This window comes from Quercus lobata, chromosome 10 (genome assembly GCF_001633185.2).
Source record: "Quercus lobata isolate SW786 chromosome 10, ValleyOak3.0 Primary Assembly, whole genome shotgun sequence".
Classification (NCBI taxonomy): Eukaryota; Viridiplantae; Streptophyta; class Magnoliopsida; order Fagales; family Fagaceae; genus Quercus; species Quercus lobata.
The window spans coordinates 64,320,847-64,333,491 of record NC_044913.1 but is presented as its reverse complement, the minus strand read 5'-3'; the positions used below and the strand labels follow the sequence as shown (position 1 = coordinate 64,333,491).

The 12,645-nt window shown below is 34.2% G+C and overlaps 1 protein-coding gene across 1 annotated transcript; it reads left to right on the top strand.

The window, feature by feature from the left end:
* Positions 1 to 301: 301 nt before the first annotated feature.
* On the top strand, positions 302 to 8,113 carry LOC115963606. The gene is made up of 6 exons (XM_031082674.1): positions 302 to 732; positions 2,577 to 2,771; positions 4,867 to 4,983; positions 5,091 to 5,240; positions 6,888 to 6,946; positions 7,738 to 8,113. The coding sequence occupies exons 1-6, from the start codon at positions 496 to 498 to the stop codon at positions 7,871 to 7,873; spliced, it is 894 nt and encodes a 297-aa protein (XP_030938534.1). The 5' UTR covers positions 302 to 495; the 3' UTR covers positions 7,874 to 8,113.
* The last annotated feature ends 4,532 nt before the right edge of the window (positions 8,114 to 12,645 follow it).

Below are 12,645 nucleotides of genomic sequence, written 5' to 3'. Positions count from 1 at the left end.
ATTAAAAGTTTGGAAAGATAAGCTTCTGGTATTTTTTTCATATTTATCTTGATTTATCATGTGGTCAAAATTCTTAATTTCAAAATATTTTTATTCCCTTCTTTTGTGCTGATTTTGATAGGTAAAAAGATTCAAAGCTGACCATCCTAACTCACTTTTTTACCAGTCAAAAAAACAGTGAACAAAAAGGTTACATGAAAAGGGAACCCGTTTTCTTAATTATCTCCAAAAAAATATATATATATATATATTTATATTAATCCATTTGCTCCAATAAAAAAACATCCTTATTTCTTTGTTCCTCACTCTCTCTCTCCTTGTGTGTGTGTGTGGATTCTCTCTCTTTTTTTTTTTCTTCTCTGGAAAAGGGATTAGAAAGAAAGGAAGAAAGAAAAGCTTTTATTTTATTTTTGGTGATAATCCCAAAAGAAAGGAAAGAAAATTCAGAGTTCCTCTCTGCTGTGAAGTGAGAGAGTGAGAGAGAGCAAAGAAAGAATGACTGTACCTTTATCTTCAAGGCTGTGTTTGCCTCTGACCACTACTACTACTTCTCTCTCTTCTTCTTCTTCTTCTTGTTCTTCATCAGACTTTCCTTCCAAATCCCTGAAAACCCTTCACACTGCAAGCCCCAATTTCAGTCTCCACTCTCCCTCTTCCCCTTCATCTTCTTCATTCCCTCATTCTCAACACACATGTACTCGAAAACACAAACGATCTCTCTCCACACCAACGGTATTTAATCTTACTCTGTGTGTGTAGGTGAATTTTAAGTGTTTGGTTTTGTTAATTTTGATGTTTTGGATGCAAAAGTTAGTAAATTTTTATGAGCTTGGGAGGTTTTTTATTCTTTGCTTTTGTTTGGAATGCTTAGGCTATAATGGGTTCTGTTCATTCATTGCATTCTTTCTGTGTGTAGGTGAATTTAGGAGTTGGGCTTTGGTAATTGAGATGTTTTGGATGCAAAAGTTTGTAACTTTATTTTTATTTTTATTGAGCTTGGGGATTTCTTATTCTTAGCTTTTGTTTGGAATGCATAGTCAATAATGGGTTCTGTTCATTCATTGCATTCTGTCTGTGTGTAGGTGAATTCAGGTGTTAGGATTTGTAAATTTAGATGTTTTAGATGCAAAAGTTAGTAAATTCTTATTAGCTTGGGGCCTGGGGGCCTTTCTTGTTCGTAGCTTTTGTTTGGAATTCATGGGCCATAATGGGTTCTGTTCACTCGTTGTATTTTTTGTGTGTGCAGGTGAATTTAGGAGTTGGGTTTTGTTGATTTAGATGTTTAGGATGCAAAAGTTAGTAACTTTTTTATTAGTTTGGGGGCTTCTTATCCTTAGCTTTTGTTTGGAAGGCATAGGCTATAATGGATTTATGTTCATTCATTGCATTTTGTAATTTTTGGACTTCTCCCTTTATGTCAAATGAACCGGACCTTTTCTATTTATTAGATTGGTGAGAGTTGTATTTCCTATGATTGTAGGTGGAACCTATATTTGAGATTTGTTGTTGATTGGTAATAGTGTATGGTAGCTTGCATTGGAGAACTGGGGCTATGTGCTTAATTATGAGATTTTAAATGTGAATATGTAGGTAAGAGAATCACATACAAAAGATTGGTAATTTTGTTTATTCAATACTTGATGGACTGAGTTATTAGAAAGATAGGGATTTTTCTTTTGGAAGGGGGGAAGGGGGATGGGAGTGTAGAAAGCATTGCTATAAAAATACATACAGTGATACAGATGAAACTTTTATAGTTTATACATTGAGTATTTTGTGGAAAGACTAAAATACTTTTATGGGGTGAGTGGCCATTTATCAATTACTACCCTCCATATTTGGTGTTGAACATGTTACCATTGTAAACCTTTTACAGTAAATTTGTTGTAGCGTTATCATTTTCCTTTTCTAATATGCTTTAGAATCAGTTTTTATATTTGCTTTGAATCTATCCTTTTTGCATATTAAAAGGAGAAGAATCCCATGAAAACATTACCAATGTGATATATTCCACCAAAGTTGTCCCCATAAATGCTAGTTGGGTTTGCTGGAATGTAAAATTATTGATTTGAGTCACTCCCAAAGGAGACTTGCCCTCCCACCAGTTTAAATTAATTGTTAGAATATCATAACTTTATTCAATCAAGGACAACCAGCTGGTAGATTTGTTTACATGGTGGCACCTGTCAATTTGGCCTTAATGTATCCGCTTGCATGTTGCGTCAATAATCCTTTATGTCTGGAGTTTGAGCACCTATAAATTATTTTTTGATTTCATATGTAGTCAATCTAAACAATTGGGTAAGGCTTTGCTTAGTTTACCATATATCAGATGTAATTATCTCTCTGTTACAATGCATAAGCACTTACAGGGAAGTATCAAGCTTCCTGTAAACCTGCTTGGCCTTGAAATGAACAGGGTTGATACATGTAATTTGCACTGTATGACCATCTTTCCACCACCAACATGAATCAAAGCTCATGTTAGTTTGAACTTGTAGATCACCACTCTTGTGGGCAGTTGGTTTTCACTAATGATTTACTACCAGGGGCTCTGTTTTTATTTGCTGGTATAGTGGCTTTGTGGACATATGAGAAGAGATCAAGATATGGATAATTGGAACTATGAAGAGGAGAAGGTGTTTAGCAAGTTTGGTTCAGATGAAGAGACTGGCAATCAAATTCCAACTCAAGCCCAAACTATTGTAGAAGGATCAGGGGCAGTTCTGATGTCAGAGTTTAAACCTGTTCCAGATGTAGATTATCTACAGGTATGTAATTATTGTGTTTCAAAATGGTTCTGCAGTTGAGCAATTAAGTTCTTTATTTTCATTTTAATTTAATTTTACTTAGGGGGTGGTTATTTGAATATGAAAGGGTCCCATCTAATGTCTCTGATGAATTTGACCATATAAGTTTTTATTTTTTAATTTTTTTTTTATAAGTAGTAAACTTTATTGATAGAGGAAAAAGTACAAAAGAAGAACAAAACAACCAAAGCACACAGGGCATGTACTAAGGTAAGCAAAGAACAGACCGAACCTAAGAAGACGAAAACTACATCTATCAAGCAAATCAGACAACGAATTATAAACAAAAGTTTGAAATATAAGTTTGACATATTATTGCAAATGGAGGCTTACTTTTGTGCAACTTTTTACAAAAACTTTTTGATTGGCTTAGTTTATCTTTACCATAATGATAACTAGGCATTTACAACTTTCAAGACAGAACGAGCATTTTGGCAGTTTCTTGAACTGTCTTAAGTTGTACTACTGGATATGTTCTTCAGTTTGTTTTTTAGTTTCCACTAGGGATGCTATTTAAAATTTATCTCATTGGAAAAAAAGAAAAAAGAAAAAAAAAGGTTGGTTAGACTATGATTGGAGGCGGGTACGGAGTTTTGAATGTGACTTGGGTTTAGGGCTATAAACGAGCCAAGCTTTGTTGAGTAATGCATGTTCAAGCTTGGCTTATTAGGAAAAATCAAAAGCTCGAGCTTGGCTTGAGCTTGTGACAAGCCTAAAAATAGTGTTTGAGCTTGAGCTTGAGCTTGGCTTGATTAATTAGTCAAGCCAAACTTAAGCTTAATATCAAGCTCAAACTTGAGCTCAGGTCAAGTTTTTGAGCTTGAGATCTAAAAAAATTACATGACTAAATTCTTAAATCTCTAAAATTAAGAAAAATGAAAAAAAAATAGTATACTCATTTTATCATGCATTTAGTCTTACTTATGATTAGCTATTATTCAAATTAATAATTTACATAATTAAATTCATTCACTCATCATTCCTTATCTACAGCTTTAGCAATTGTTCAAAATATAATTTTTACATTCACGTTAGATGGTGAAGGACTAGAAAAATACTTGTTTGTAACTATTATGAATGAGAAAATTCTAACATGTTTCATAATTTTACTTTAGATGATTGATAGGGAAGGATCATATGTGACCTACTTAATTATTTATTTATTTTTAAATGTAACTATAGTCTAAAGTGGTTCTTGGTCAGTTTAAAGGAAAGGAAAAAATTAAGGTAATATAGGTAGTGGTCTCATGTTGGCTATGTCATTATTAAGATATGTGTAATGGGTATATTTAGCTAACACATATAAACTTATAAATGAGTCTGTGCTTGAATTGTTGTGTATTATGCCTAATAGCTCACGAGCTTGTTCGTGAACAAATTTTTTTGCTTGGGCTTGGCTTGATTATTAAACAAGCCTAAAACTAAGGCTCAAGCTTGGCTTATTTACAAACAAACAAACATGAACAAGCCTTTTATCGAGCCGAGCCCAAGTTGTTCATGATCAGCTTGGTTCATTTACAGCCCTACTTGGGTTCAGAGTGGAGGTAAAGAGCTGTCCAAGTCTTGCCCTTCATATACATTTGTTATTATTATTATTATTATTATTTTTTAAAAGCTCGTACCTTACACGTGTCTGTATGTGCATATTTGGTTTAGGTGTTAGTTTTTACCTGCTAGCTGCCTCTCAATGTCACACACCACTGGCAATGCTGCAATTCTCTCTCTCTCTCTCTCTCTCTCTCATGTGCATGTCTGTGTAAACATGCATGTCCACTTTGACTTGACTTTGAACTCAATTATACCTATCAAAAAACTGTCCATCTAAGTCCACAGATTTTCCCATGGCGTGAAAGGAAATTAGTGCAATTAAATGCTGCAAAGAGAGGAAATAAAGGGTTTGTGAATGACTGTGTTTTCAATAGGGAAGTAGACATCCTACTGTTCCTAAGTTTGCAACCACGCCAAGTTTTCTCATTTCAGCTAATTTCACATGTACCTAGAATATGTTTTCAACATAAAGTTCTATGTTTATTCTTTTTTCTGCTTTTTTGTGCAGGAGCTATTGGCCATTCAACAACAAGGGCCAAGATCTATTGGTTTTTTTGGGACAAGGAATATGGGTTTCATGCATCAAGAACTTATTGAGATTCTTAGCTATGCGATGGTTATAACTGTAAGATGCTATAATTGAATTCTTGTGTGTGGCATTGTGCGTACACATTGAGCATTTCAAAATTTTCTATACTGTATGTTCCTGATTTGCTGCATAACTTCTTGCAGAAAAATCACATTTATACATCAGGAGCATCTGGAACTAATGCAGCTGTCATCAGAGGTGCTTTAAGAGCTGAGAGGCCAGAGCTGCTTACAGTGATTTTGCCTCAAAGTTTGAAAAAGCAACCTCCTGAGAGCCAGGAGTTATTATCAAAAGTAAGAGTTTGGTTTTACATATTCATTATGTTCATCCTTCATCTTTTGTAAACTTTTGATTTTTACTTTAGTTTTTCTCATATTTTACACCATCAGATAAACCCAAATATAGTTTGTTTCTCAGTTTATAGCATTACTTCATACTTGATGTGCCTGATTTTTCTCATGAATAAAATTATTTATTAAAATAAAGAACAAGTTGTGTACCAATGAGCCTAACCAATTACAATATTAAATTAAAAAATCTTGAAAATCTAAAAAATATACTATAGGATGTTTCCTGGTGCATTCATTTAATCATACAAAGATAATATAATTGATGTGCTTGATCAATATATTTCATAATTTCTGAAAAGGAATCCTACTAAAGGTTTATTATTGTATGTAAATATTTATGTTTTTATTTATATGCTTATAGGACAATGTTTGGCTACAAAGGCTACAACCAACAATAGGAAGATGGCATGTGTCCATGTCATGTGCAATACACATGACTCATTTAAAATGGTTGTATACAATCACTTAAGTGTGGTTTAGTAAATTGTTGGTTGTAGCCTAAAGCTACAGCCAAACTTTGTCCAATATATTAAGCCCAAATAGCATTTTTTTGTAATCCCTTATCATTTTTTTAATGTACTGGCTGAGACCTCAATACTGGCTGAAACACCTGAAAAGCCCCCTGAGCAGGCTGGTATTTTATCCAATATGTTTCAGTGTTGTGCTGGCTTAATGTTTTGTACTGTACGGTATTGACAACTTTGGTTTTAGCATCAAGTATGTAGTACAGTATAATATAAAAGGATTATGTTGTACAGTACGGAAACTTACCAATGCATGTCCCCTTCTTGGAGATCGTTAATTCTAATGATAAACATGAATACATGATATTGTATTTCTGATTTCATGGCTTGAAATGTTTCTGAACAATAATTGTGGAGAATTTTACTGATATCTTATGGTCTTCTGTTTTATCCAAACACTATACTCTCTAGATCTTTAGTTAAGATTATTAATTGTTTCTCAGTATATATGCTTGCTAGTAAAAAATTCTGTGAAACAGGGTGCTTCTAGTAGTCAAACGGTAGATTTTCCTCTTGTATTGGTTGATTTTTATGGTTTCAGAAATTTTGAAGTGATCCAGGTGGTTTGATCCTTCCAGAGTTTTGGTTACTATATAGTATATATTCTATACCAATTGTCTTTCTCAAAAATAAAAATAAGTATGAATAAATGGAAGATAGAGAAGTTTAATATTCTTCATTGCATTTAATAATGCATCTTCTTGAGGTGCAGACTTGTTTTGAATTTAGATATTATAATCTTTGGGTGATGGTGATAAAATATTTGTAGATATGGTGTATAAAACATTTGATATGCCCCCATAAGAATGCTTCTCGTGTTATGAAGTAAGGAAAAATTATTCGTTGGTCATTGGCTGCTAAATGAATATAAATTAGCTTGCCTTGAATTAAGTGACCAAATGAAGTCAGATAAAGGGCACGGAGGCATAGTATTTCTTAGGAAGTTCAATTGCAGTTCATATATGTTCTAGTTATTAAATCTTTTCTTGTTCTGACCCAAAAGGGAAGGGATAAAGGAAGAACAGTTATTGTTGTGATAATTTAAGTTTTTTTGTTGGATTTGCAGGTGAAGAATGTGATAGAGAAGCCTCACAATGATCATCTACCCCTATTAGAAGCCAGCAGGTTTGTAATTTATTTTCTCCAGTTACTCGTGTAGTCTTCTGATGCTTTATAAATGAGCAAGGAATGAAACTCATCTTACCGATGGCCTCTTATCTTGGTTGATACCATATTCATCCTTGGTGTGAAGTGAAACCTGTCATAGCTACATGTAAAATATCAATTTATAGTAGGTGGCTGATATTGGACACCTGTTCGGAAAAAGGCTGAAGTTGCTTGTTAGTGCTGGACAGGGTGAGTTCTATCGGGAAAAGTGTCTTCCTGCTAGATGGAAATTGTTGCAATTGTTGAAACAAATGCTGTCTTTGCATAGCTAAACTCACTGGCTCCAATTGTCAATGAGACAAGCTGACTCTACTCTGGTCAATGCTCTGTTCACCTGTGGGTGAGCTAGATTTTTTTAATAAATCTTGGGTAAATTGTTGAGGTTTAGATTTCTAGGTGACCAAGCATGAGCAATAATTATGAGCTTGACAAACTTGCGTGACAAGCCTAGCTAAAGTTTACCTGCCAATTTGTTCAGACAAAAACCACTTTGAGAATTGGGAATTAAATTCTTGCTTATCTAGCACGTTTCTCATTGCAATATAGTGATAGCCAACTTGTTTTGGTCTAGACTAGTAAATAACCTATCTTATAAGCTGACAAGCCCTAACATAACCTGAATTTAGTTTTACATCATGGGCAAGTGCCTTGCATAGGTGCAGCCATTTCTCAAGGCAGACAGCCAAATCTTTTATGAATTTCATATATGGTTCCGAGAGGAATTTATAGCTTTGATGGTGATCGTGCAGGTTGTGCAACATGGATATCATTTCACATGTACAACAAGTCATTTGCTTTGCATTCCATGACAGTAAGTTGCTTATGGAAACCTGTCTAGAGGCCAAAAATATGCGCAAGATTGTGACCCTCTTCTACTTGGACTAGAGCAGATTGCTCACTTCTGTCCATACATTGCAGAAAGATTCTTATTTTTGTTTGTAAATTAGGGGTTTAAATGAGACATTATTTTTCTTTGTAGATTGTAACAGTGAGAAAGGGGGCCAATTTTCTCCATTATTTCTTATTGTTAATAGGAAAGAAACTATTACAGATGTACCAATTCAAATGAATGCTCATGCATGTTGCATGCTTGCAATATATCTGATTCGTTTAGATTCGGTGAAATTAGAATTGTTGATGCAGTTCGAATGAGAATGTCGTTAGCTTGCATGACAGTGCTGCTAATATGCAAGCACTAAATATTTTTTGTTAATTAGTTTAATCTTTATAGTCTGATGGGTTGGACTTTTATAAAATGTGGGGTGGATCACATTCGATGAGCCTTGTATAAAAAAATATAATATATATATATATATATATATTATATACTGTTCAGTCGATTTTGGTTTGGTTCGGTCTGCTTGTGATTGAAACCGGGATTTAACCGAAAAATTCAGTTTTTAAAAAATAAAACTGAAAAAATTAGCTCAGTTCGGGCAGTCCATTCATTTATTTTCAGCCATAGTAAACATTCTAGTCTAGTACAGGTAAAAATGACATTTAAAAAGATCCCAAATATTGCATTCTTTGTTCTTTTTATTGTTTTAATTGGGAAAAAAGAGCCGTTGATGTGGCTCAATAGAAGCGAAATAATAATAAATGTTACGCTTCAATTGTTAGATATTATATAGATATTGATATTGATTTGGAACATAGTTCCATTATGTTTGATGTGCACGATATCAAGGGAACTAACTCATACAATTGAGCATGCAAGGAAGTGTAGGGACTCAATTGGTAGTCATGTTTATTAGTTCAAAATTTGAGACTATGTTTAGGAGTTCAAAATTTGATCGGTCTCTTGCATTGGGTTTCACCATTAGTAACTAGTAAGTTCAAAATTTGTGACTATGTTCACTAGTTCAAAATTTGATAGACTATGTTTACTAGTTCAAAATTTGATTGGTCTTGTGCATTGGGTTACACTAGTAGCAACTAGTAAGTACAAAGTTTGAGACCATGTTTACTACAAAATTTGATTGGATTCATGCATTGCGTTTCATTAGTAGTAACTAGTAAGTCCATTCTGGAGTTGTTGCCTTTTGTATTATTTATTATTCTTAGACTCTTTTGTGTCCATTGTACATGAAGTAGTCTTTTTGCAATAAAATATTTCTTAACTTTAAAAAAAAAAAATATATATATATATATATATATATATTGACCTCCCATAGGGATTGTTGAAGATACAAACACCTTTCTAGGTTCTTTTGAAATAACACTGACCTTTCCTTGGGTGCAAAAGATGATCTAATTTTAAAGGTGGGGGTTCAGTTCAGATTGGTGTCTGGAACTAGTATAACATTGAAGGTGCTGTTTTAGTTTTGAAGAAGTCAGATTTGGATAGTGATGTTGATGGTAATGGTTTTGATTGCTCTATTAGGATTTTATAGTTTAGTGAAAGGAGGGGAGAAATGAGCATAAAGATGACAAGGATGTGAATTATTCTCTCTCATTGTGGAGTCGATGTTATTTTAGATAACAAGTCATAGTTTTGCCTATTTGGATTATCAGATCTCAATGTAATTTACCCAATCAAATAATAAGAACATGAATGATCAATGGAAGTATCCAGTCCTTCATGTGAACTTTTTATTGAATATGCAATTTCCTTACAAAGGAAGGAAACCACCCAAGGAGGGCTCATGTCAATGTAGAGGAATTGGTCTCCTTTTGACATAGAAGAGTGCATCAGTCAAATACTGAGATCATTGGAGCGATCTCTCTCTCTCTCTCTCTCTCTTTTCCTTATTGAGCTTTACTTGAGGAAGCATCAAATATCTTTGAGCTGCTCTTTTGGTTTGAAATGGTTAATTTGAATAAAATGTCAAATGAGGCTTTGGATGAAATGCCAAACGAAATTTGGAGAAACCACCCTTCTTACACTTTGTACACTGGCGTTAAGTTTGTTTTTTAACTTGAACAAAAATTCAAAGTTCAGGGTGCAAAGTGTAATTACCCTTTCTAGTCTACCTACATATTACTTTTCCTTATTTACCATCCTTGTAGTAGTGGCTAATAGGTTGGAACGTATTCAAAGAAACTTTTTATGGAGGTCTTTAGAGGAGTGTTTCAAACATTCTTTGGTGGCTTGAGAGAAGGTGTGCACACCTTTGGAGATGGGTGGTTTGGGGATTAGGAAGATAGTGCTTTTTAATCAAACCCTATTAGGGAAGTGGTTATGGAGGTTTGGACATGAAGGAACCCATCTTTGGAGGAGGGTTGTTGCCACTAAATATGGAGAGGGTCAAGGGGGGTGGAATACTAAAGTATGTAGAAAGGCCCACGAGTGTGGTCTTTGGCGTGGTATTAATGAAGGTTGGGAGAGATTCTCCAAACATTTGGCCCTAGTGGTGGGCAATGGCTCTCGTATTCTTTTTTGGCATGATAGGTGGGTTGGGGATACTTCACTTAAAATGCTCTACCCTCAACTATATGCGTGTTCAAATGACAAGAAAGCTTGCATTTCTGATGTAATGTGTCAGCAAGAGGGTGGAAATGATAGTTATTGGAATTTGAGATTTTATAGGGACTTTCACGAGAGGGAATTAGAAGCTACCTTCTCTTTCCTCGATTTCATTCAAACTCGGATTCCTAGGGGTGCTGGGTGTGACAGTTCTCATTGGTGTCTTAATGGGAATGACAAGTTTGATATTAGGTCCTATTACAATAAGATCCGAATTGGTTTTATCCCTATCCCTTGGAAGGGTATTTGGAAGGTTAAGATTCCTAAAAGGGTGGCTTTTTCATATGGACAGCAGCACCTGGTCGGATACTTACCTTGGATAATCTGATGCTCCAGGGTGTCCCTTTGGCAAATTGGTGTTGTATATGCTGCTATAATGAGGAAACTGTGGATCATATTCTCCTATACTGTCCTGTAGCTCACTCGTTGTCGCTCTCTCCCTCCAACGTGAAAACTACTTTCCTCTGTTGAACTCACTCTTTCACTATGTCAATTGTTGTGGATCATGGTCGATGACAATCATGAAAATAATTTTAGTTTGCTGTGGGTTTTTTAGATCAACGTTGGTTGTGTGTTGTTGGTTATGGTGGTTATTTTGGTAGTGGGCTGGGTTGTTGGTTGTGGCGATGGTTTTTGAGTTGTGGGTTTGGCAATAATGTTTGATATGGTTGTGGGTTTGTGGTGCACAAGCTTCTCTCTCTCTCTCTCTCTCTCTCTCTCTCTCTCTCTCATTTTTTCTCTTTTTCCTCTAATCTCACTTGTCTTTGACTCTCTTTCTATTTTCTTTTTCCTTTTCTTGTTCTATTTTCCTTTTCCTTTGCTTGGCCGAATTTAGCCTTCGATGGGACTTCTTTCTCCTATCCGTTCCTTTCTCATTTTCTCTATACAGGTTAATGGCTAGATTTGGGTTTGGCCAACATTTTGTTGTGGATCCACTGCGGTTGAGTTAAGGCCATTAGGTTTTTTGGGTTTCTTTATGAAGGAAAAGAAGTTTTTCCTTTTGGTTTTCTTGGCTACCAAGCACTAAATAGATGAGACTTTGACGGGCTTTTTCTTTCGATTTCCTTGGCTATCAAACACGGAATAGAGAAGATTCATGTGGCTTTTCCTTCAGATTTTCTCGACTAACCAAACACAATCATTAATAATTTTCTTCTCTTTTTTATTTATTTATTTATTTATTATTTTAAGAAAAAAAATCCTAAGAAAATCATTATGTTGTTGAAAATTCAAAGAAAAAGGAAAAAAAAAAAAATCATTGTGAAAAAAGGAAGGAGCATCAAGTTTTTGTGGGTTATCTATCTTTTATCTCAAAAAAAGTGTTTGTGGTAGGGGTGTGCAAAATATCCGCTTGACTTATCAACCCATCCAAACCGCAATCGACTTGCCCACCTTGGGCGAGTCATTAAGTTAGACGGTTTGAGTTGGGCAGGTTAGACCCCCAAAATAATGGATTGGGTTGAGTAACGGATTGAAAATTTGTCTACCTGCTACAACCCAACCTGCCCGCTTAATTAATCATAAATAAAATTATATATATATAATAGCTCAAATTGTTCAATTGTATATTTTGTATTTAAATTTAATCAATTCACTTAATCAATATTTACAGCTAATCAGTAATCAATTCCTTAAACAAAATATAAAAAGTTAATATTGAAACCCTAAACTCACTTCAGCCATATACTACACTCTGTATTTAGCCTTCACCTTCAACCGCTTCCCCTCCCCCCCCTCCCCCCCTTCCTTCTCTTTCTTGTTGTTTTGTCTTTTTCTTCCTTAACCTTTTTGAAAAACTTAGTTTCTAATAATAGAGTTAGTTATAATGTTATGCATGTGTAAGACTCTTAGTGGTTCTTATAGTTTGTAATATGGTTAGTTTATGCACCAAAGTTGGTTATCCTTGTATGTAAGTATATATATATATATATATATATATATACTCTGTATTTAGTAACTAACTATAATTTGTGATAATTGTTTTTAAGAACATGCATACCATATATATATATATATATATATATATATATATATATATACTCTGTATTTAGTAACTAACTATAATTTGTGATAATTGTTTTTAAGAACATGCATACCATTTTGAAGTTTATCTGTTATGTTGGTATATTATTATTTCGAATCATTGATGTGACTTTGGGAATGTTAAGATTTTAAGTTTATTGATTTAATT